Here is a 23,355-nt window from a genome sequence, read left to right as displayed (position 1 = left end):
CAATGAAAGCATAATTGAATACAAATACAACAGGCATAAAAGTAATATTCATTATAACCACAATTTTAAAATGTTAAACACTGTAAAATATTCCAAATATGGTCACAAATTTTCCTTTGTTTCCAAAACTGATTGACAAAATCAAATCTTAACACAGAATAATCAAAGTGAAACTGAAGATTGTGAGACACAAACGCACAAAGACTGCTGGTGATGTAGTCCAGGTCATGAATCACCACTGTCTGTCAGCCATGACACTGATCAACTGCCACAATGACACAGGGCAGTGTCAAACACAATCCAAGGGAGACAACTACAGCCAACTCCATCAGCATCACACTACCAATGAACCATGCTTGCTGCTGAACCATAATGGCTAGGCTTTGAGGCTGTTGTGAGTAGCATTTGATCTCCAGGAGCCACTAAATCAATACAATAAAGTTTTACAACAATGACAAAGGCTTTTATACATAAGCCATTCTTAATTTTGAACAAACTATCATGCATATATTTGGAGCACTGTTTACAAGAAATGGCAAATAGTTACATTGTAGTTTGCCTTCAATTAACGTATCTACGTTGGGGGCAATTTTCTTAATGGCTACAGGTACATTACATTACTTCGTGACAAAAGAGCTCAAACACCAGTCGTGCCAGGTTATTTAAGGTAAAACAACAATTACCTGTTGGTATCGAATTACACTCTTAGTGTAGATATATACTCTGATAAAATGGCTGTTACCTTAATGGTTGTCACAGTTGCCATTATGTCTATTGCTCCCTTTAACGCCACTGAAGCTTGGCAAACTAAATGTGACCACCACCAAATTGCAAATATTATCTGTTAAGTCCTAATCATTAATATCTTGCAAAAGAGATTTTCCTTTTTCCATATTTCTTTTTAACAGTTTCTTAATAATACTGAAATTTTCAAAGAACATGTTTATTAATTTTTTTTAAATTCTAATTTAATATGATCACATCCAGAGGGATATATTGTCTCAAGAAAACATATATATGAAAAGTATCAATTTTGCATGCCTCAGTTCAGTTACAAAAGATAAAAATCTCATGAGGACCTTTGTGGTTTTTTTTTTTTTTCATCATGCAGTTATAAATAAAATAATATAGTTTGCTGCCAATAAAAGAACTAAGGTATAAAAAAATTATTGATTTTTCTTATATTTTGCCAAACACAAAAGCACAGAGGCATCTAACCTAATCACATTGGCTATGTGATGGAAAACATCCTTGTCTTGAGTGTTCACAAAGTAGATTTACATTTGATATCCCATGGAAAAGTAAGACCAATCAACTTTCAGAAGTAAAGTTAAAAACATGGGACTTAACTCATCTATGTTGTCTGAACTGAAAAAACAGACAACCTTCTAAAAGCCCCACCTGAAGATAAAAAGTACCTGTATTAAAATCTGAAATGATCTCATGAATACCTAAAATCTTGAAAATTACCTTGGATTTCATCCAGGTCAGCATTTTGACCCATTTGCTGATTGACAAAAACTTCCTAAACAAACATTGGGAATAACAATTGAAATATAATAACTCAGCTGTGTAAACACACATTAGAAAAGTATTTCTGACAAAAGCCACAATTTCTATGTGTCGTTTGTTATATTATTCATAAGCAATGGTCTAAAAAAACCCAAAACATCCTTTTCTTCATCAGGGAGGCTAGTGTGTCAAGGGAGTTAACCCAGTGACAATTAGTGGATGTAAGGTTAACAGAGTTACGTGCTCTTGGACACGACAGTTTATCCTGGATATAATTTTATTGCAATTTCTTTCAAGGTTTTGTTCATTTTCACATGTTTATTTATCTATACATTTTCTTTTTGTGTAACCTGTTTATGAAAAAATGTCAACAACTTAACAAGGTGAAAAAAAACCCCACATTGAGAAACTACAGTCTTATCATTTAATGTGCCAGAGACATTGAAAATTTATGGGCTACAGTGTGGGTGGGGGGAATGACCTGGAAATGTGCCAATATGTATCCGATATGTATTTTAGTGAATTTTTGGAAACATTAAGAGTATAGAGAACTTGTTTAATACTTTTTTAATTAGAGGAATGACTAGGTGATTTTATAAAATTTAAAATCAGTTTAAAAGGTGCAAGTTGAATCCAATGAAGGGTTGAATTAAGTTTTACAATACTTAAACATTCCAGAAAATTTTGAAAGGGTCAAATTGGCATGATGATTGAAAACAGTAACCACCAGGCCATGCTACCACATCAGAAAGCCCAATGGGGTGTGAGTAATAGGTGTGAAATTGCTTATATGTAGTGATGATAGACGTAGGATTCTAATCCAGCAAGGCTGGAACTAACAATCAGAGGATCCCAACAGCTAAAGGGAAGCAACTCCAGAGAGTTCGGCCTGCAGTTTAAGATCTCCTGATGTTTCAGATTGAAAAAAGAGCAAGTATTTCCACCAAGCAAGAAACACTAATTCATCTACTATTCAGAACAAAAAAGAATCAGTTATTAGAGGGACAAAGTTGATCAGTATGGCCTGGACTGCACAAACTACAAGCTACATTTTTTATCATCAGCTTCCAGTAAGGTCTCTAGGTCTTACATCAGCACATATTTAATCCACTTACAAAGGAAATGAAAAAAAGGACACAAGTTTCAGACAATTTCAAGGATCCTATTCCAGTAATATATTACTGAACAAAACCCTGATTCAACTCACATTTGGACAAAGCTCATCTGCATTCAAGTACAGTAACCTCCACAGGATCTTCCATCAGGTTAGCAATGCATGTCAACAATGCAAATCTATCTGTGACATTATCTATACCTTTCTTCAGCTATGATGAGCAGAGCTTTAGTGGACAGTATTTTGATCAACTGGTGCTATGGGTAAGTGGCTGAAGACTGGGTTCAGTCAGAAGCCATCCTAATGAGCGAGTAAGCGAGTGAGTGAGTAAATGTCAGTTTAAGCCTCGGACAGCAATAAAAGATATATGGCACTGGCCTGTAATTACCAGCTCTGGCCCAGGACACCCAGTGATTGATAACTGACTGACTGACTGAGTTTAGTTTTACGCCGCTTTTAGCAATATTCCAGCAATATCACGGCGGGGGACACCAGAAATGGGCTTAACACATTGTGCCCATGTGGGGAATCGAACCTGGGTATTCGGCGTGACAAGCCAACGCTTTAACCACTAGGCTACCCCACCGCCCCAGTGATTGATAACACGAACACTGATTTATTGATTTTTAAATCCTAATCAAACAAGGACAAGTGACATGGGTAAACAATTTCCTTACTACAAACTCATGGTGAAATTATCTATGTAACCTGTCCTTGTTCCATCAACTTCTACATAATAATAATAACAATGATAACACTGACCCACAAAATCCAGAAATTCTACTAAACACGTTTAACATGAGGCAAATTAACTTGGCTAGCTGGAGCACTGAGTACTCGCTGCTTAGATACTGCTGTAATGTCAACTTGTATTTACTCCTCATTCCTGGCACAGCGACAGCTAGCTCAGAACAGATTTTTGTAACTGAGTTTTGAACAAAATACTGAAACAATTCCACACTACTCCATCTAGTATGACTAATTCACTTAGTTACTGACTCAGGAAGTATGTCAGCTGAACTTCCCCAGCGGAAGTCAGCTTCGTCAAGTGATACTCAAAGGCGGATCGAGTTTTAATCTAATTAGGTCAGAGGTTCATGTGTATAAACTTGTTTGCATAATGAACATATACCATATTTACCAAATTACATGCCCACTTCAAAATACCTAAAAATGTACATAAAAGCTAATTTAAAAGTCCAGTCTCTTGTGTTTGATTTTTGAGCAGAAAACAATAGTGTGTAGTATTGACAAGGCAAGCTTGACTTGACTTGGTGAGTGAGGTTGATGGTCAGTAGTCTGTCCTCCAGTAATCTCTATCTATATACGTAAATAGTGAGTGAGTGAGTGAGTGAGTTGGGTTTTACGCAACTTTTAGCAATATTCCAGCAATATCATGGCGGGGGACACGAGAAATGGGCTTCACACATTGTACCCACATGGGGAATCGAACCCGAGTCTTTCGGCGTGACAAGCTAACGCTTTAACCACTAGGCTACCCCACCGCCCCTATAAACGTAATAACTTAGATTAACTGTTAACAGGTATTTGGTGACTGGTAAGATATGGCATCACCTTGCCACCAATTAACAAATTAAGCCTGTGTAGGGTTTTAAACGTCCTCTATTATAAAACTCTATAAAAGGTGCTTATTAGAGCAAATATGGTACTGCTAAAATCTTGTCTCAGTTGGCCATTTGAAACAATGACAAACTTAGAAATATACAGTTCCCTTATTACTCAGCCTGATCAGAATATACGCATCCAAGCCATGTTGACTGTAGCAGGAATGTATATGGGAACTGTGTATGGCCAAGGAATTGGTGAACACTGAAGACCAGCTTAGATCTGTTAGTCTTATTACAATATAGACCTCAGATTTCCATGGCCATGCAGGTCAAGGCAAATTGAAATGCAAGAAAACGCAGGCACGTAGCATCAAGTTTGTTCTTTCTGTATGTTTTCTTCAAAATATAACAAAATTCGAGTTCTCCATTATCAATTATGACAGAAACATGGGTTTTGAGGACTAAGATGGACAGGGAATCAAACATGGATCTCAACCATCATGGGCAAAATATCACACCACAGTCTTCATGGACTATAGAAAGCAATGTGTACATGAAGGACAAGTTATGAGACTTTGGCTATGGACTAATGGTTACGATATGTGGCTAAGGCTGTTTTCCTGCTTTAGAAGGCTGAAGAGATTGACAAAATGGTCAATACTGTACAAAGCCTCTATCATCATTGCGCTTGCCTGAATTGTATCTTGTTAAAAATCTTAATTACAACAATATTTATCTCAAGGTCATGATGCCCTCATAAATATGTAGACTTCATTTTTAATCTAATAAAATATTGAATAATATGGTGAAAACCTATACGATGCAGCATCTGACTAGATGTTGTCGTTAAGACCCGTGGTAAAATCGGACCATGCTTCCAGAAATGTTGGTCAGTTTGAACTGCTGAGATTGCCCTGTGAGCTGACAGCTGAGTGGTGTAAAACTGGCAGCTCAATAAGCTCCCCTGAAACCTTAGCTCAACATTACTTCATCATTCTCCATTAAATGCAAATTCTTTTTGCTCCTTCAATGAGAAAATCCATATTCTCCATCATCTTAAACAGAAAAAGTCATAAAAATTCATAATCGTAAATATCCCCTCCCCACCAAATGGTGTGTACGTTCCAAGAACTGCCTTCTGCACCTCACAAGACTGGCAGCGAATACTTCTACTTTGCAAGCTTTGATGTTTGTAAGCTGGTTCCTCAGCTATCATCTTTATCACCATGATCAAAACCCATGGCGCGCCCTTCTTAGACCTCAATTCCAAAAATATATGATGTGAATAGAAATCAGAAAATTATTATCCATTAGAAGTATGGAAATCAATAACGATATTAGGATGGGAGACTGACAATATGGTACTACCTTGCCTTAGCCCAAACAACAGTCACCTATCTACTCTCTTCTTCGGGCTGTCTGTTTGTCAAAAGCAGAAGTCATCGGTCCATGTTCTACACCTTGGCCATGGCTTACCCCACCTTTCCTCCATCCTTGTCTATACTGTGACCATGTCCTAAATCACAACAACTGTCACCATGTGGGGAATCTGGATTAGAACTCAACTCCAAAAGGCTCTGCTTGTTGGAAGAGGCACCTTAATGTATTAGGGAGTGTGGTTCGGTTAAATGGTTGAAGGTGTGGATTGTTGTCAGAAATGTGGCCATGGTCACAGCGGGAATACTGTGCAGGTAAACAAACATGTCTAAAGTCTCTACCATAGCTATTTTGTAGAAGAGTACTGGTCCTGAGATCTATGAAAATCAGAAAGGACTTCATGTCTCAACAAAAGTGTGAGCGAGTGAGTGAGTGAGTCTTATGCTGCTTTAAACAATATTCCTTGTTGGGGACCTCAGGCATGGCCTTAACAAGATGGAGAATCTAACCCTAGTAGTTTTATGACTCACTCACTCGCTCCCTAAACCTCTTCTTTTCGTGTGCCATTCTCATCAAATATTAAGGGCCTGGCAGCAACAGAACAACATGTCATATTCAACAACAGAAGATTCCTGTTCCTTGTCAACAGCTTATAAGATGAGCTGGAGCATGCATAAATTTGCCATTCTCCTCAGGACACCTCTAAATCCACATCGTTAAGTCAAGCAACCATTACTCTGCCCAAGTCCCGAAGACACAATTTCACAATATTTGATGCAAATCATCCCCAAGTGATGATTAACCCTGCATCTTGCCCACAGCACCGAACCTGTGTTGAAATGAGATATTGTGAATGTTGCGACCTGAATAACTGGACTAGATGCAACTATGCAACTAAAGAACATTGCAAAAACCCTACCTGATCCGATTGAGAAGATAAGAATCTTACAAGTCAGGAAATCACGCAAGATTCCAACAATGCGACCCACTAAAAGCCTTGCCACTAACAAATTAATACCGCTTCAGTCTCTCATATTGATTTGAGTATTGTTGCTTTCCTGGCCATACTGCACAGCCCCCCACCCCCCAACATTAATTGTAGGCACTACAAGTTAATTTTGTAAGCAGGTTTTAATGGCTAATTACAAGCCAAGAACCCATGTCTTATCTTACAGGAAACAGGCTGGCTACGCAGGAAGTGCATGTTTTCCTCTCCCGCGGCCCTAGGTGCTGTGGTAGGCACTGGGAGGTGGTGTCAGGATGTATACAGGTCAAAGGTCATTGTCAGACATTGTTATACAATAGCCTATTGAAACAGACTAACTAGTCTATCAATATACATATATCATTTTAACAGAAACAAATAATTCCTTTTAAATTGAAAAGGAGCCCCAGTGGTGTGTGATATTCAGAACCTGAGGAAATCTAGACTTGTTCATGTTTGGCTTTAGCACTGCAGAAAGGGTTGGGCAGAAAGATTGAACCTGGGTCTTCCCCATGACAAGCGGACGCTTTAACCCAGTGATATACAAGGTGCCCCTACATAACATTAGATATATAAACATTAACATGGAAAGGGAAATCTGTTATTCTTTTTCTTAATTGTGACTGATATTTACTGAGGACATGAGGCCAAAAATAATTACCTTAAAGCAGATGGTATGTCTGGATAAATCTCTGTTCCAAGGCATGTAAGTGGAAGCTTGGAGAGAAATCTCACGTGACATTGATCAAAGTGTACCACTTGAAACAACAACTGAGTGTGGGTAGGATGCAGGCAGACTATGAGTCATTTTCAGTTTTACGCAGCTTATACAGTAATCTAACAACATCATGGTGGGGACACCAGAAATGGACTTCACAAAAAGAGACCCTGTTTGGCAACAAACCATAGACTTATGGTGCGATGATCCAACACAACAACTAGACTAATGTAGCTAATATCCTTCACTCCCTACTAGTGGTGTTCCGATTAACTGAAATAATCGAAGATTGGTCGCAGTGACCAAACGACCAAGCAATCGATTACATTTTCTCATAATCAAACATAAACTATTTTGGAACTACTGTTTTAGTCTTTGAAATACTTGATAATGGAACATATCTTAGAAGTTGTCAGGGCCTGAAAACGTGTTTAATTCTTAGAAAACTCACTTTACTAACTGAAAAGCCATGACTGAATATTTCTTGAAGACTCCGGGAAGTTTATGTTCATGACATATTAGTCATAACTTTAAAGTAGCAAGTTGCATCATGTTATACATATCTGCAATAACAACCTGGATAGGAAAATCTGAAAAATGACGCTAACCAATTTTTTTCGATGATTGTTCGTTGGTAATGAATCAATCATCAATTGTGAGATTTCAACCAATTCCCAACACTAGTCCCTACCATTGTTGACAGCATTGATTAAAACTGATGCTTCTATTGATATATTCCATCATCTTGTCATCTCTAACTACAAACATTACAACAACTAACGTCATCAACATTTCTTCATCTTATACTTTCATCAAGAAAATCTACATCAAAATCATAAGTTACAAAATGTTATCATGTGTTAACATTTGATAAGCTGCAGATATATCCAGCTGACAATACTAATAAAAGTTAACTTGGTTCAATTAGCTTCCGTATGCCAGCCATTAGGAGAAGCCATACCAAAATGTCGACACTCCACCTCCATACCTTCTCATTATCCAACTCAAATGAGTTACAAAGTTTGACATTATCGATTTTATCTACCAATTTACGATAGTGTACATCATAAGGCCATTATCTGCACGTAAATTCCTCCTTCAAAGCAGCAGGCAGTTAGCCAGAGCTCACAGATGAGCCTCCAACACAATGTCAATAAAACAATCAGACTTAATTTACGGATCCAGATCATTACCCACTTTCTTGTCGATGAATCTCTGATTGGTCAATGAATAGAAGTGAGCAGTTCAGCCCACCATGATATAAACACAGCCCTGGGAAGCAGATTTTACATAATCTACATCACACTGCTTTATTGCACGTAATCCTCATCACCTTCCTTAAACCATTGCTTACTCTTCAATTGGGGATTTACTTAAGAAATTTACAGACAAGACATTAACTTGTGTGCACCAAACATACATGAATATTGCTAGGGTTTGATCAGTGATGGGTGTTTTTACACTTTACAATTCCATTATAGATCTTCAGAGAGAAGCTTCTGCGACAAAGTCTTGAGTGTAAAGTGTGCACTGATGTAACCCCTCAGTAACACAGGCAAATATTATCTAAATATAACTTTGGAATATTTACATCTTGACCAATTCAGTTAAAGACTTAAGGCTAAAAGCTTGCAAGAAGTATTTTTTATGTTCTACTTTCTTCGCGTATCCATCTAGTTATTGGACTAAGACACACAAGAAAAACTTTCAAATCCAACTTGGGGAAACCTGGGAAAACAAGTTGACGTTATCATACAAAAGAAGGATTACACTTAATTCAAGGATTTAATGAATTTGCTTGGGAAAGATCACCTTTGATAACTCAAGTGTCACCAAACTGAAAGCACTGTAAGTGGCCGACCTTACTTGGACAAAATGTAGGATTATTTCTGTAAGCTTTGTGAAAAGTCGGACACATTCAACATGTACCTGAAGTTACAAACAGAAGGCAAATTCTTAATAACAGTGGTGGAAAATAGCATGATGCAATCTGGACTGATTGTAGACTGGCACTTAATTTTGACAGAGGAAGAAATTGACTTTTGTGGCTAGGTAACCGTCTTACTGGAATGAAATATTGATTACGTCCATCAAACATCTCGTCATTAGACCTGCTTTGAATACTGTAGCAAAAATCAGGATAAATTGAAAATGTTTAGGAAAGTAAAATTGAATGTGGGAACTGTCAGAAGGGACATCAGAAACTTCACAAGCAGTTGCTGAAACAACACTGACATTTAAACTCAAGAGCGTGGATCTATACGTGCTTCTCTCAGCACTCCTCTTGCACGCGTTTATATTGCCATTCTAGTTAACGTCCATACTTGAAAGGTTAAGACTAATCACAGCTGCAGTCCTAAGTTGTTTTTATAAAGTTGACCATGTCTAGCACAATCCCTAATCTACGTCATACTGATGGGACCACAGTAACATTAAATAAAGTGCATCTAACCTGTTTCCATACAACCCATCAGACTTAAGTCTTTCCAAGTACAACAGTGGGATGAAAACTACTTTATGGCATGAAAGAAAGAGAGCCTAAATTTCTGTACACAAACCTTAACATTGATAAAAAGCTATGCAAATGGCAAAGATAGTTAAAGGACGAGAGCTTGAAGTGATGAAGGTCACAGACATTTACCGTTTTGGTAGAACCCACAAGTACGGGTAAGGTGGGTGGGTGGGTTGGTGCTTGAGTGAGTGAGTGAGTGAGTGAGTGTGATTTTACACCGCTTTTAGCAATATTCCACCAATATCACGGCGAGGGACACCTGAAATGGGCTTCACAGGTATGGTGCTGTAAACCTGGAACCATTATTTTAATAGGATTGGAACCCGCAATCACAGGCTTTCATAATACTGGAGATGGGTCACTCCACAATTGAGCTTCACACAAGTTGCCCATAATTGGGACCAAACCTGGGTCTTCAGTATGGTACAACCAATTATTTACCCACTGAACTTACAAACTCATTCGACATTGGGATAAGAATATCTGACAAAACAAGTCAAACTGCCACCGAAACCCGCCACCACCAAGTCCTAAATACCAACAGCATGTCCTGCTTACAAAACATACTTAGTACATGCGGCAGATTGAACCCAAAGGCCCATAACTTTGGATATGGAGTTCATCAACAACCTGTAATAAATCCAGTCTACATGGGCATCAGCTCCGAGAGTGCCCCATCAAACACTGTGTTATGACATGATGATTGTGCCAACCATTATAACTTCACTGGCCGCAGATTAATAGCAGTAACTCGTGTCTCGTGTCTCGTAACTCGTGTCTCGTAACCCGTGTCTCGAAGATGTCAGGGAGACTGTTGAGGTTCACTTCCTCAAACTAGAAACTCAAAAACTCACACGAGCAGAGAGACATTCTAAGCTCTATGGATAAACTTTCATTAAGATGGGTAGATAAGAGTGTGAGGATGTGTAGATTAACAAGGTCAATATTTGCATTACTTAGGAAAACCATAGATGGAGACCATCCAATGTGGAATATGTGATGAGAACATTCAATTCTTTCCCCACCCCACCCTTCTCATTGAACAACAATGCACCAGCTGAGTCTTCAAACAGTTGTCCCTTGAGGTTGTGTTCGTTGCAACCTATGAGTGAGTGAGTTTAGTTTTACGTCGCACTCAGCAATATTCCAGGTATATGGCGGCGGTCTGTAAATATCAAGTCTGGACCAGACAATCCAGTGATCAACAGCATGAGCATCGATCTGCGCAATTGGGAACCAATGACATGTGTCAATCAAGTCAGCGAGCCTGACCACCCGATCCTTTTAGTCGCCTCTCATTGAAGGCACATTCTAACCTGGACCTTCACGGGTCGAGTCAGTGAGCGAGCGAGCGGACCTTCACGGGTCGAGTGAGTGAGTGAGTGAGAGTTTAGTTTTAAGCTGCTTTAGCAATATTTCAGCAATATCACGGCGAGGGGACACCAGAAATGGGCTTCACACATTGTACTAATGGTGGTCCGATTAATTGATATATCGAAGATTGATCGCAGTGACTAAACAACCAAGCAATTGATCACATTTTTTTCACAATCGAACACAAACAATTTTCAAACACTTGTTTGTATCAACAATATTTTGTTTTGTCTGTGTCATTAAATTTACATTTCATGAGCACTACGAACTCGTTCCTAGTCATGCTTGAATTTAAGGCCACAGGAAATGTATGTTCCTAACATACTAGTCATCCTTTAAAGATTTGAAATATTAAACAAACCCATGTTTTTTCTTTCTTTCTTTTTTTTTGCTCATGAACAAACATAACAGGAAAGTTTGATAAATGAGGCTAACCAATTATTTTCGATGATTGATCAGTTGTCATGAATCAGTCATCAATTATGAGATTGTAACTAATTCCCAACACTACATTCTACCGAATCGAACGCAGGCCTTGAGCATGATGAACCATGCTTTACCCACAAGGCTACCCCACCACCCCTTGCAACCTATGATGGTCATTAGGGGTGACTTTATGGACTGGAGTTACCCCACCCTGTGACTTGGTTCACTGTGTACCATGGCTATGCTCATAATATCAATCACTGCTATGTTTGTCCTCTGATTCACTGGTCTGTGTCATATACCTGGCATACAGCCAAGAGAGGTGTTAACAACAAATGAACAATCGCAACTCAAACAAATGTCACGTTTTGGAGAGTTCACTCCCGTTGTCTCTAAATCCTCCTTAAATTCCACCACTGCTAACGCTGACTGAACACACACTCCGCCTCAAGCAGTACAGCATATATGACAGGTACACGTGTCAAACTCACTTAACTCCAATCAGGAAATAGAACACAGGTAAATTTAGACTATTTGTCTTCCTACTCATGTCCTTTAAAGGTGCACAGTTGTATTTGTGATTGGTTAACTTTGAAAATTCAACATTGGTTTGAAAAAAAAGAATGATCATGAGTAAAATTGGAATTTTCAAATAAATTTAGAGTAATTTTTATAAGAATAGTTATGATAAAATAATCACTGAACAATACAGCCCTTAAATGCTACACTAGCCAAAGGACGTTGAACAACATCCAGTTCTTATATATTACAATCATTAATCTGTGATGCCATGAAAGAAAAACAAAGTAATATTGATGAAATAAGGTGTTGTTTAACTTCAGTATTGTATAATTCATTATACACCGCAATAAAAACACTTCTGTGATGAATAACATGTTCTTGGCCACAAGCCTCCACCAGCTAAATGAGAGTCAGACAGTACTACCCCAACACCTACCACCATGCATACAACAGGTAAATAAATGCCAGACACATTAAGCAGATTACCTGTGATTACTCAATCAGGACATTTCCGACAGGTGTGTTTACTTCAATGTTTAACTTGATGTGACCGTGGCAACGAGTGCACCACTTTAAAGAGAAAACCACATGGGGTCTAGTGTGTAATGTGACAACTTAGACCGTGAGTTCCTCAATATATGAGAGACAATTACACAAGTGACAGGGCCTCTCATTGACAGTCTGCGTTTCTTGAGACAACCATGCCGAGGTTAACACTGAACTGATTCCTCAGGCAGTAGGTGACCACCCCTGTGGTCTGGTGTGGCTGGCATGTTAAATGTATGGTTAAACTTTATTTCAGCTATGTTTTATGACAGCATTACTTGGATCAACAGCTTTCATAGCTCCAGTGGTTTTGAATGGTTATACAAGTTACCAGCAGACAATGTTCTTGTCATATCCGTGATAAAAATAGGTACATGTAATAACAATTGAGGACATGTTGAGTGTTATAGTGTGGGCGACTACACAACAAAAACAAACAGATGGCGAAGTGATTGCCTAAATGACATATTTACATATTAATAATTGAAATATGAAGTGAAAAAACCTAAGACAGAATGTGGTGAGGTAAAATGGGGTTTAACGTCGTACTGAAGAATATTTCGCTCGTAACATGTTATATTTGGGATTACACTTTCTTATTAAAGTACAGATTGTTGTACTTTTTGGGGGGTTGAGTCCCATCTGGGATTCGAACCCACACCCTCAGAGTCAGGCACCTAATCGCCAGCACTAGACCGCTCAGCCACCGCAGCTTCCACAATTGGCACAGCTCCCATGGCCAAAAGCTATGAAATAAACAATGCCATTTTAGAAAGTGATCAAATGTAACATATGTTATTTTGGGATTACACTTTCTTGTGGAAGCCGCGGTGGCTCAGCGGTCTAGGCGTCTGACTTTGTGTGCTGGCGATTAATCCCAAATATAACATGTTACATTTGATCACTTTCTAAAATGGCATTGCGTATTTCAATATTTTGCTCATATGACGACGTGCATGTGTGGCAGCTTGTACTAGCCCAGGCTTAAGCTGGTTTTATAATGTCAGCTCACTGAGATACCATGCAGTGTTCACGAATAGTGGCTGACCCTCTGACAAATCCGGCAGATTTGCCAATGATCAGATAGAAGTCTACAACCCACCGGGCCCCAGTGTCTGACTGTATATTTCACAATGACTTTGACTTATGTGACATGTGACACTTGTTTGCTAATTATATATCTTATGTTTGTTTATAATTTCAATGCCAATTATAAGAAATGTTAAATCTGAAATGTATGTTCAATTTTATTTAGACTTTTCAATGGGTCAGACAGACATCTGAAACTTGCAGGACCCAATGTCTGTTACCTTGAAACACCCTTCGTGAACACTGTACCATGCCGCAGTTAAGCATGAATATCCCACTCAAACATATTATACTGACTCTGAGTCGACCAGTCCTTGTTGTACCCATTAATGCCGAGCACCAGGCAGGGACCAGAAGTACCATATTTTAACTTCTTTTGGTATGACATGGCCGGGGATCGAACCCGCAACCTTCCGCTCTCCCCTGGGCAGACCCTCTAACCACTACACCAGAAAATTCAACTTTACACCTTCACTAGAGATCGAAAACGTGTATGGCAAGTGATTGACAATGATCAGGAAACAATGAACGATGGTATCGCAAAGAACTTTTACAATTACAAAATATATTAAACCTTTCTGTTACTTCACAAAAAGTGAGTTTAGTTATACTATGCTTTTAGCAATATTACGGGTGGGGAAACAGGAAATGGGCTTCATACATTGGTACCTATGTGGGGATCTAACCATGGACTTTGGCATGATAAGCAAATGCTTTAACCACTAGCCTACCCTACCGACCCTTCACAAAAAAGTATTTGCCTCATAACAAGTCAAGGGCATGTAAAAAACCCCGCAAAAGATTTAAAATGTATAACATATTTGGAAAGTAAACCGAATATAGATGTGCTAACAGTTTGCATCACATGTGCAGTGTTGCAGTACACAATACATTACTGACAGCAGTGTTAATCAATCAGGATTGATCTTCACAGACAAACAACCAAGGACGAGTAACTATTGATCTTAGGTTTTAGTATGAATGCCTTTTAGTCACCAAGAACTGTAAAAAAAAATTATTGTCAACAAACAACGGAGTAAAGGACCCGCTGCATATAGTAAATAACCAAACAAAAATCGATCTTCAGACGCCGTCATCAGTCAACCTACCAACTAGAAATCGATCACATTGATTATATTGATTGACTGAACACTGTCAACTGAAGCCAACAAATACTTCAGAGCACATGAGGAGGAAACTGATAAACCAACCATACTCAATAAAACAAGTCAAGGACCACCCCAATTATCATCAATATTTTACTATCTAATAATTCATATTATGATCCATATAATACTTAAATATTGAATATTGGGGTGATCCTTAACTTTCTTTGTTGAGTGTATATACAACGTAAGGGTGATATAGGACAGCCATCATGACAATGAAGAGTGATGAAGAGTGATGAAGAATAATAATACCCATGTGTGGAATCGAACCTGGTCTTCGGAGTGACGAGTGAACACTTTAACCACTATGCAATCCTAATACCACCATAAGACTAAAGCAGAGATGATAGTGAGGTGAGGTGAAATTGGGTTTAACGTCGTACTTGAGAATATTTCGCTCATATGACGACGTGCATGCGTGTGTATGTGCGGCTGCTTGTACTAGCCCAGACTGAAGCTGGTTTTATAGTGCTAGACACATTATACTGACTCCGAGCCGACCAGTCCTTGTAGTACCCATTAATGCCAAGCGCCAGGCAGGGACCAACAAGTACCATATTTTAACATCTTTTGGTATGACGCGGTCGGGGATCGAACCTGCGACCTTCCGCTCTCCGGGCGGACGCTCTAACCACTACACCACGGAGGCGGTCAGAGATGATAGTGATGATATAGGACTGTAATGTGACAATAAAACCAACCAACAAATGAACAATATTCATCACCACAGGTCAAGAATGTACACAAACTGAACATCATAACCTACATGGGTGTCTCCATGACATCGAGACTAAAGCCTACCCTGGCCGTGGAGTTGATGATCTCACACCTGAACACTGTTTGATCTCTCTGTACGCAGAGGAGGAGTAAACATTTTATGACTTGCTATCGGACCGTGCTATAAATCTCATTCCATGGTTGTAAATATTTTATCCCCTCATTGTTTTGCTATGTTGCTAAGCAAATGGATGTCCAACCATGAGGTATGCCATGGATGAAGACAACAGGCTACAGCGCCAGGGGATACACATCCGTATCGCTTAGTTCCAGAGACGTCACACTTCACTGACTTGATGAACATATATGTGGGTGAGGTTGCAGTCAAAACACTACATAAAACAGACATCAACTCAATGAAGATTGTATCCTTAGCAAATACATGATGAGCATAAACAGCAGTTTTACATATTTCCTTAATGTTGAATTAATACTGCTTCTGGGCAGATAGCAGACTGACACTTCTGGAGACACTACTGTTTACCTGAACTTGTCTTTAGTAGTTTAAACCTTGCATTATGAGTGAGTGAGTGAGTGAGTTGGGTTTTACGCAGCTTTTAGCAATATTCCAGCAATATCACGGGTACACCAGAAATGGGCTTCACACATTGTACCCATGTAGGGAATCGAACCCGGGCCTTCTGTGTGACAATCGAACGCTTTAACCACTAGGCTACCCCACCCCACTTACAATATGTGTTTGGACAAATACAACTGAGGGCCATGAACAGGTGAAGGGTGGGTGATAGGGGATCCACACACATTCACAGAAGTAGGTACAATCTTGTAGCCCTCAATGCTCGAAGACATGTCCAGACAAATACAATGATCAACTAGCGGGAGGTTCATTCAACCAAGTCTGAGGATTAGGAGCACTTGTAGAGGCACTGAACCAGTACACTAGTTCATGTAAGAGAAATATGTTCATTCCCTGTGACAATTTGTTCAGACAGCTAACCACAGAAGACAAATAAATTTTGGTCAAGACCATCAGTTGAAAAACTACATGTATTTGTGTCAGAACAGCAGTTTGCTCTGCAGATCATGTATAACATTTATGTGGCAAAATTCAAGGGATTGGTAGGTTAGAGTGTTAGAAAATAATTTTCATTCCCAATAGTCCCCTAAATGTGCTCCTCAGTTGCCATCTCACTGATGATAGAAATGGTAGTCCACAAAAACTGTCTTTGTTCTTCGTGAATTTTACTTGCCATGGATCAGCAGACTCACGTTTATTTTGAATCCTTTAGCTGAGGTAACATGGGGTTGAATGTTGTTCCATTAAAGATTCTTTCTTTTTTCATCACTTTATTTCTTTTTGATGGGTACATAATTGTTGCATTTGTGGCACATATAAATATACAAAGTATGAACACGGGTGGTAGATAAAGTCTCTTGTTTTAGTGTGCAGACTTCCACTGAATGAGATGTTTGCTGCTTTGGACAAAATTGCAAATATTTACATGTCATAAAATTCGAGCAGTATTCTGGCAATAACACAGCCAGGATAAGAGAAAATGGGTTTTACTCATGGAACCATAATGGTTAAAGCCACAAGGATCTCTGACAAGCCATCACTTTAATATCTGAGCTCCTGATGCTGAATGTAGAAACTCGGACAACCATGCTAGATGTCTACTATCAATACATCAGCTGGGTATACTCAAAGCTTGTCCCAGATATAAAGTAATCCAGATGGACAGGAAAGTGACAACACACCTTTAAAACACATACAGAGGGAATGGCATTATGAAGCTGCTCAATAAGCTTCACAATGTCAGTATTGATCAAGAGTATGTTGTGAATTATCTTCCCATCTCCAGCCCACTACACAACAATATAGCCTGCTACAATAAAACATAATAAACCACATTCCCAGAACGGCTACCTTGGTTGTAACAAAACTCATTTTTCCCTGCCATTCATCCCAATCGAACCAATACATGTGCAAATCTCCGCGATCAATCATACTTACAGCGACTGACTGCAATGACAATATTCATCAGAATAATAAACTACGTCTACAATCCAACCAAATCCCCCGCAAAAACATGGATGAGGAAGGGGCAATGGCATTCGGTTTTGTCTTTGGGGATTAAAAAATTATGCCAAATTGCCATGAACACATATATAGTACATAGACCTTGAAAATGTAAATTGTAATCAATATATCTAAAAAGGGAATTGATCAAAGGGTACAATGATCTGCTACAGTACTTTGTTGGAACAGGGAGACTAAGTTGTAGTGGAATATTAGAATGATGCTGCCAACAGATGCAGGTGATATAGCAAGGAAACGAAATGAACTCAAGAGGATCTTGACATTCCTTCATCCCAAGTCTTTAAAACATTCAGGTACATTTCCCCCTGTTATGCCAGTGTCATGTTGATGAAAGACAAGTACCCATTGTCCTGATCTCAAAGTTATATATTCACAAGGGGTCCTTCTTAACAGTCACAGTCCAAGTTAACCGTATCTTATTGTGATTTACCATGTTTACAAACATTCTGAGTTGACACTTGAGGTTTTCTTGACAGTCCTTCAGAAAGCAATGGAACCCTGGATTATTCCTGCAGAGTTAAGCCTTATGCTAACAGGAGAATGATTCCTGCAGATATTTCAGCGACTCCTGCTGAAGCAGGACAGCGCTACTGTGAGCCAGTGGGTGTCCTACATGCACTGGAAGAACCCATTTACAGGGAACTGGAGTGGTTACTGATGTCATGCCTGGATTCACCTTCAGTTTGCTTAGTTTCAGGACAATCAGTAGGCCAATGAAACACACCTTTATATAGTTGGTAGACAAGACTGGCTATCTTAAAGAAATCCTGAAACAAGGAAGACAAAGGATTGCTTACCAGGAAGTGAAAACAAAATACCCTTCATACATTATATCTCCACTGTTCATAAAAAAAACCCCAGTGAATAATATGTACATAAAAACCCTTATTGTTTTCTAATCCGATTAATGATCTTCTGTTATCTTGCCATGTCAACACATATTTGTCTTTTTATTCACTAGTAGCAGTACTACCATGGCAGTTCAATTTTTTTATTATTGTTTTTTCTGACAACCTACACTGAGTGAGTTAGTGTAGTTTTACGCCGCTTTTAGCAATACCACGGCAGGGGACACTAGACAAGGGCTTCACACATTGTACCCATGTGGGGATTTGAACCCAGGTCTTCGGCGGGATGAGCGAATGCTTTAACAGTTTAACCACAAGGCTACCCCACTGCTCCGACAACTTAAACTGAATTTATATGTTTTAATAGCACCTAACCTAGCACTGGACTTCCCATATAGTCAAAAACACCAGCTGAAGACACTGGTTCCACCTCCACGGTAACACTGGGAAGCCAATTCAGTGACAAACTCACTCCATATGCTGCTGGGATAATGAATTTAGAGATTTCATACATTCATATTTCATTTCACTGAAGGCATTCACCCAGCTATCATGTCATCAATATTCAACTGTATTCCGGTAGTAATTTCCTCATACTGCAATTAATACTTTCGCCGTGGTGTTTGAAATTGTATCTGGTGTCATGTAACACGTTCAATGAATACAATAAACCATTGATTCTTTCTCGGGCTGAATGGCAACTCCAATGCATGGTGTCATCTGTAACACATCCCCACAGAGAAAGGCATCCTTGGACTCATGGAGGCGGTGGTTGACCTCCTCCACTTCCAGCTGGTCCAGTGCTCTCTCAGCTCCAGAACAGGCATGATAAGCTACAAGTGCTAGTGCTACTCAAACATTGATGAGCCGATAATTACTTACAGCCCTCTTTGACCAGCCTTTGATCTCTCAAAGTCATCAAGCTTTAACAGCCTTCAGTATGGCATTGGAAAATTAAGTAAAGCACCAATGTGTCGGTGAAGCTTGAGACACTGATATGATATCAATGCTTGATCTAAATCGGACCTGAATTGAATGTTGGTCTTACTGTGATCATCAAGCGACTAAGCTAACTAAATATTCCAGGAGTCTTTTCATCATTAAATCTAAAGAACAGCAGCAGACGCAGGACAATTCCAAGAACACTGCTAAATCACAACCAGTAACCAGAATAATGTCTTGAATGAGCAAGAAAGTGAAAACTGGTAGTGCTGAGATTTAACTAGATGGTGTTGGTTAACCCCTGGATAGACACTGCGTGATTGCTGTAATCTTGGTTGAATAGATGGTTAATTTGGTGATTCATAGGGTTACTTGTGTAAGTAAGAATGGCCCATGATGAGAAGAAGCACTTTGAAATGTAAACAACAATCCGGTATATTTCAACATCATCCACAATAAAGGCAAGTAAAAACTGTTACAAAAGATAGGAAATGTGTGTTTATACATAAAAGTTGTTTAAAAAAGAAATACAAAATCTATCAAACATAATATGTTTAAAGGGACACCTAGATCAATACTAACACGCACCAAATGAAATAAGGCTGAAAACATCTGGGACATTACCAAATGTCTCGTACATTACCAAACATGTTGAGCTCCTTACACATCACATCCTTTGTATGTAGTTTTACCAACTCAATGGAGCATAAACCATGAACCATGAACACAGCCATCCTTTTTGGAATGAGATATAGATTTGTTGTCAACAGCAGTAAAGGTATATAGATTCCTCCGATTATGCAAATGTTTTATGGAAGAGCTATTCCACAGACAGTTTGGATAGTTTGGCATGCTACACTCAATCACCTAGTGATTTTTCAACTTCAAAGAGACATTTCAATGGTTAGATTTTTGTGAAATAACTAGGACATTCTGCATGTAATGTAAGCAAAAAATCAATGTCCATGATATTCAGTCACCCCTATGTGTGTGAACAATTTTGATGGTGTGTAGTGTGAAAGTGGTTGACATGTGAACTGTTCCTCCATTGAACAACACGAATCCACATGAAGAACACCTGTCTCAGTGGTTGCAGTTAAGTTCTCTTGAACGAACCTCACATCTCTCACTCACACACTGTTCTGAATCATGCTAATTGAACAATTGATGGTTTTCGCAACGATCACACCTTATTATCAGCCATTTACACCCTAAAAATGAAAGAAGTTACCTGTTCTGTATGAACCTGGGTCACCATAACATCCAAACCCTTTTCCATGACGTTATCAGTCAGCACAGGAAGTGTTTTTGAACAAGCCTAATTCCAGCAACATCAAGTCTAAAGGAACATTAACGTGTCTCAAATTTGTGTATGCATCTTAATTGGAATAAATCCTGATGGACAAGACCCCCTCCTCCATCCCTTCTCCGTCAAGTTGGTAGCAAGATGACAGAGGACGTCCCTAGCTTGATTACTGCCACTGTAAATTGCTCAAAGTTAAGACAACTTTCCTTTGATTACAAATTTCTTTCATACTTTTTCAGTCTCTTCCAAGATACTTGACACATTTTCAAAGGAGCTATGGCATTCAAACAGAAAAGCATAAATACATTTTAGAACACTTTGTTTCTCAAAGGGTTGCATTTACAAAAGAACATCTTGAAACATGTTAAGTAAACCTGGCTATCAGTGTGTATATTACCCCAAGCAAATAAAGCAGGACTTTCAGTACACACAATGATTCCTGTTAGATTGTTCAAAAAGAAAGATTAATGACGCTTAAGAAGTTAGATGACAAGAATCCAATAAATATTTTATCTTAGGTTTTCGTTCCCCAAGGCATTTCTATTTCACACATAAAGTTTTCTCAAGTCACACCTGAAACATTCCTATGTTTTTAAAGGTTGAAAACTCATTTTATTTTTGCAAGCACTGTCACAAACGTAGAATGTATATTATAAGATACACCAAAGAAATGTCATTACATGGAATACAGATGAGGTAGCTGTAAATGGTCTTCAGCATCTTTCCTAGTCTCCAAATGGGGAAAATCTTGAACAAAATGGGTTCCAAATGCTCAGCAAAATCTGCAGCAGAATGGGTCTCTGTTACCCAATGCTGGTCTTGTGGGTAGCCCATGACAGAGCAGGTCCCCAGTATCCAATGTTAACTGTCTGAACTACCTTCTGTGATAAATACTTTGAAACATCCTCCCTACCAAGTGAACACCGACCTATTTACACCTATTTTTCTTGATGCCAATAGGGCACATTACAAAATCTTCATTGTTATTCTCCTGATGTTTCAGAGCTTGCTGCTGCCCTTTATCAGGTGAGGGAATCATAATAAAGAACTAGCGCAGAAGTGACGTGAGAGTTGTACCGAAGAAGCTGCCGTGCAAAAATTCCTGTGATTCGATTCCGGAAAAAATCAACAAATACTTCAGCAGTCCATGTGATAATGCTGTGTGCCTTATTTGAATTCCAAATGATTCAGTTTTCAATTCGGACAATGACAGTCAAATGTTTACTTTGAACCTGAGCAGTCCATTTAATCAGCAACATTTACTCTTCAAAGCAGTCATGAATTTTCCAATCATAGAATGCTTAAAACTTTTTTCCCTCAAATGCATCTGACTTTTATTTCATCAATACTAGCTAATGGGAGGCCGAGGGAGAAAACCTCCTCGTCACTTGCCGATACACCGGTGATGTCTCACTCTGGCTAACTCTTGTACAGCTAAGCTGGAAAGACATCATGTAACATTATCTCAACATCCAACAAGGAATCTCATCAAATTTACACATGATACCTCCGTAGTCCCCCATGTCGGCTTGCCTGAACCTAGGGTTGCATGATGAAAATTGAAAATCCTGTAAGCAAATAGTTCGACCCAAAATCGATACAGGACATTAGTCTCCCTTGCATGGTTCACAACCTGATGCAGACATGACTTGATGGCACTCAATTAAACCCCCATCACAGCACAACACAGCAAGGGTTAAGCCATTCTGCATACAACTTTCCGTTAACACAGGCAGGATCAATGTTCTATATAATAGAAAAGTCAACAACCATCTCAGGGACTTTAGACAAATCCCGTTAAGTATTTCCATTGGTATTTAACAGGATTACTTCCCTTGTTGTAGAAGGGCCCAAGGCAGGAGATGCTCATGATAAAAATCCCCTCAAGACAAAAGGATCTGTGCTTCTGCTGACCTTTGACACAGTATGAGCAACACTCTTCTACTCATAATTGAGACAGCTTTCAATTATTGAATTGTCTAGGACTTAAATATTCTCTGGATACACATTTTGTAATCCGAATGGTGGCAGGTGAATCACATTATGCCTTTGTATTTCCTTTTCATGTAATGTCAACCAAGGGTGAGTGAGTGAGTTTTATAAGATTTTGAACATCTATTATATATTAGGGATTATTCATGTACTTTGACCAGTTCCTTATCCATATCAGAGCTTGTCAGATTTTAAGATGCAGGACCTACACCTTCAGCAATTCATGAAAACCAAGAGCTGCTGCTGACATACCAAGAATCAAAATTAGAATGACACTCTGCCTCAAACTCATAATCTTTGGATTGTTGCATGGCTAAGAGATCAAACAAAGCAGAGAAATAATTGAGAATTCCCCTGGTACACCTGTACCCCCATGGACACCTCAACATAATGTGACACCTGTACCCCCATGGACACCTCAACATAATGTGACACCTGTACTCCCATGGACACCTCAACATAATGTGACACCTGTACCCCATGGACACCTCAACATAATGTGACACCTGTACCCCC

At 39.0% G+C, this 23,355-nt stretch overlaps 1 protein-coding gene across 8 annotated transcripts in view; it reads right to left on the bottom strand.

Annotated features, from left to right (window-relative positions):
- LOC124290509 (RNA binding protein fox-1 homolog 1-like) overlaps window positions 1-23,355 on the bottom strand; it is a 97,023-nt gene that overhangs the window by 63,399 nt on the left and 10,269 nt on the right. The window contains exon 1 of one of the 8 annotated variants that reach the window (XM_046727236.1): window positions 7,218-7,314. The exons of 6 other annotated variants lie outside the window; for them this stretch is intronic. In XM_046727236.1, the coding sequence (XP_046583192.1) occupies window positions 7,218-7,298 (81 nt within the window). In that variant the 5' untranslated portion in view covers window positions 7,299-7,314. Of the gene's footprint in view, window positions 1-6,490; window positions 6,592-7,217; window positions 7,315-23,355 lie in introns of those variants that run through there. One more of the 8 variants, XM_046727245.1, reaches the window with a different exon arrangement.

The sequence above is a fragment of the Haliotis rubra genome, unplaced genomic scaffold (assembly GCF_003918875.1).
Source record: "Haliotis rubra isolate DU_JTF1 unplaced genomic scaffold, ASM391887v1 Scf468, whole genome shotgun sequence".
In the NCBI taxonomy this organism is placed as follows: Eukaryota; Metazoa; Mollusca; class Gastropoda; order Lepetellida; family Haliotidae; genus Haliotis; species Haliotis rubra.
The sequence above is the reverse complement of the archived record's forward strand: the minus strand, read 5'-3'. Positions and strand labels throughout refer to the sequence as shown.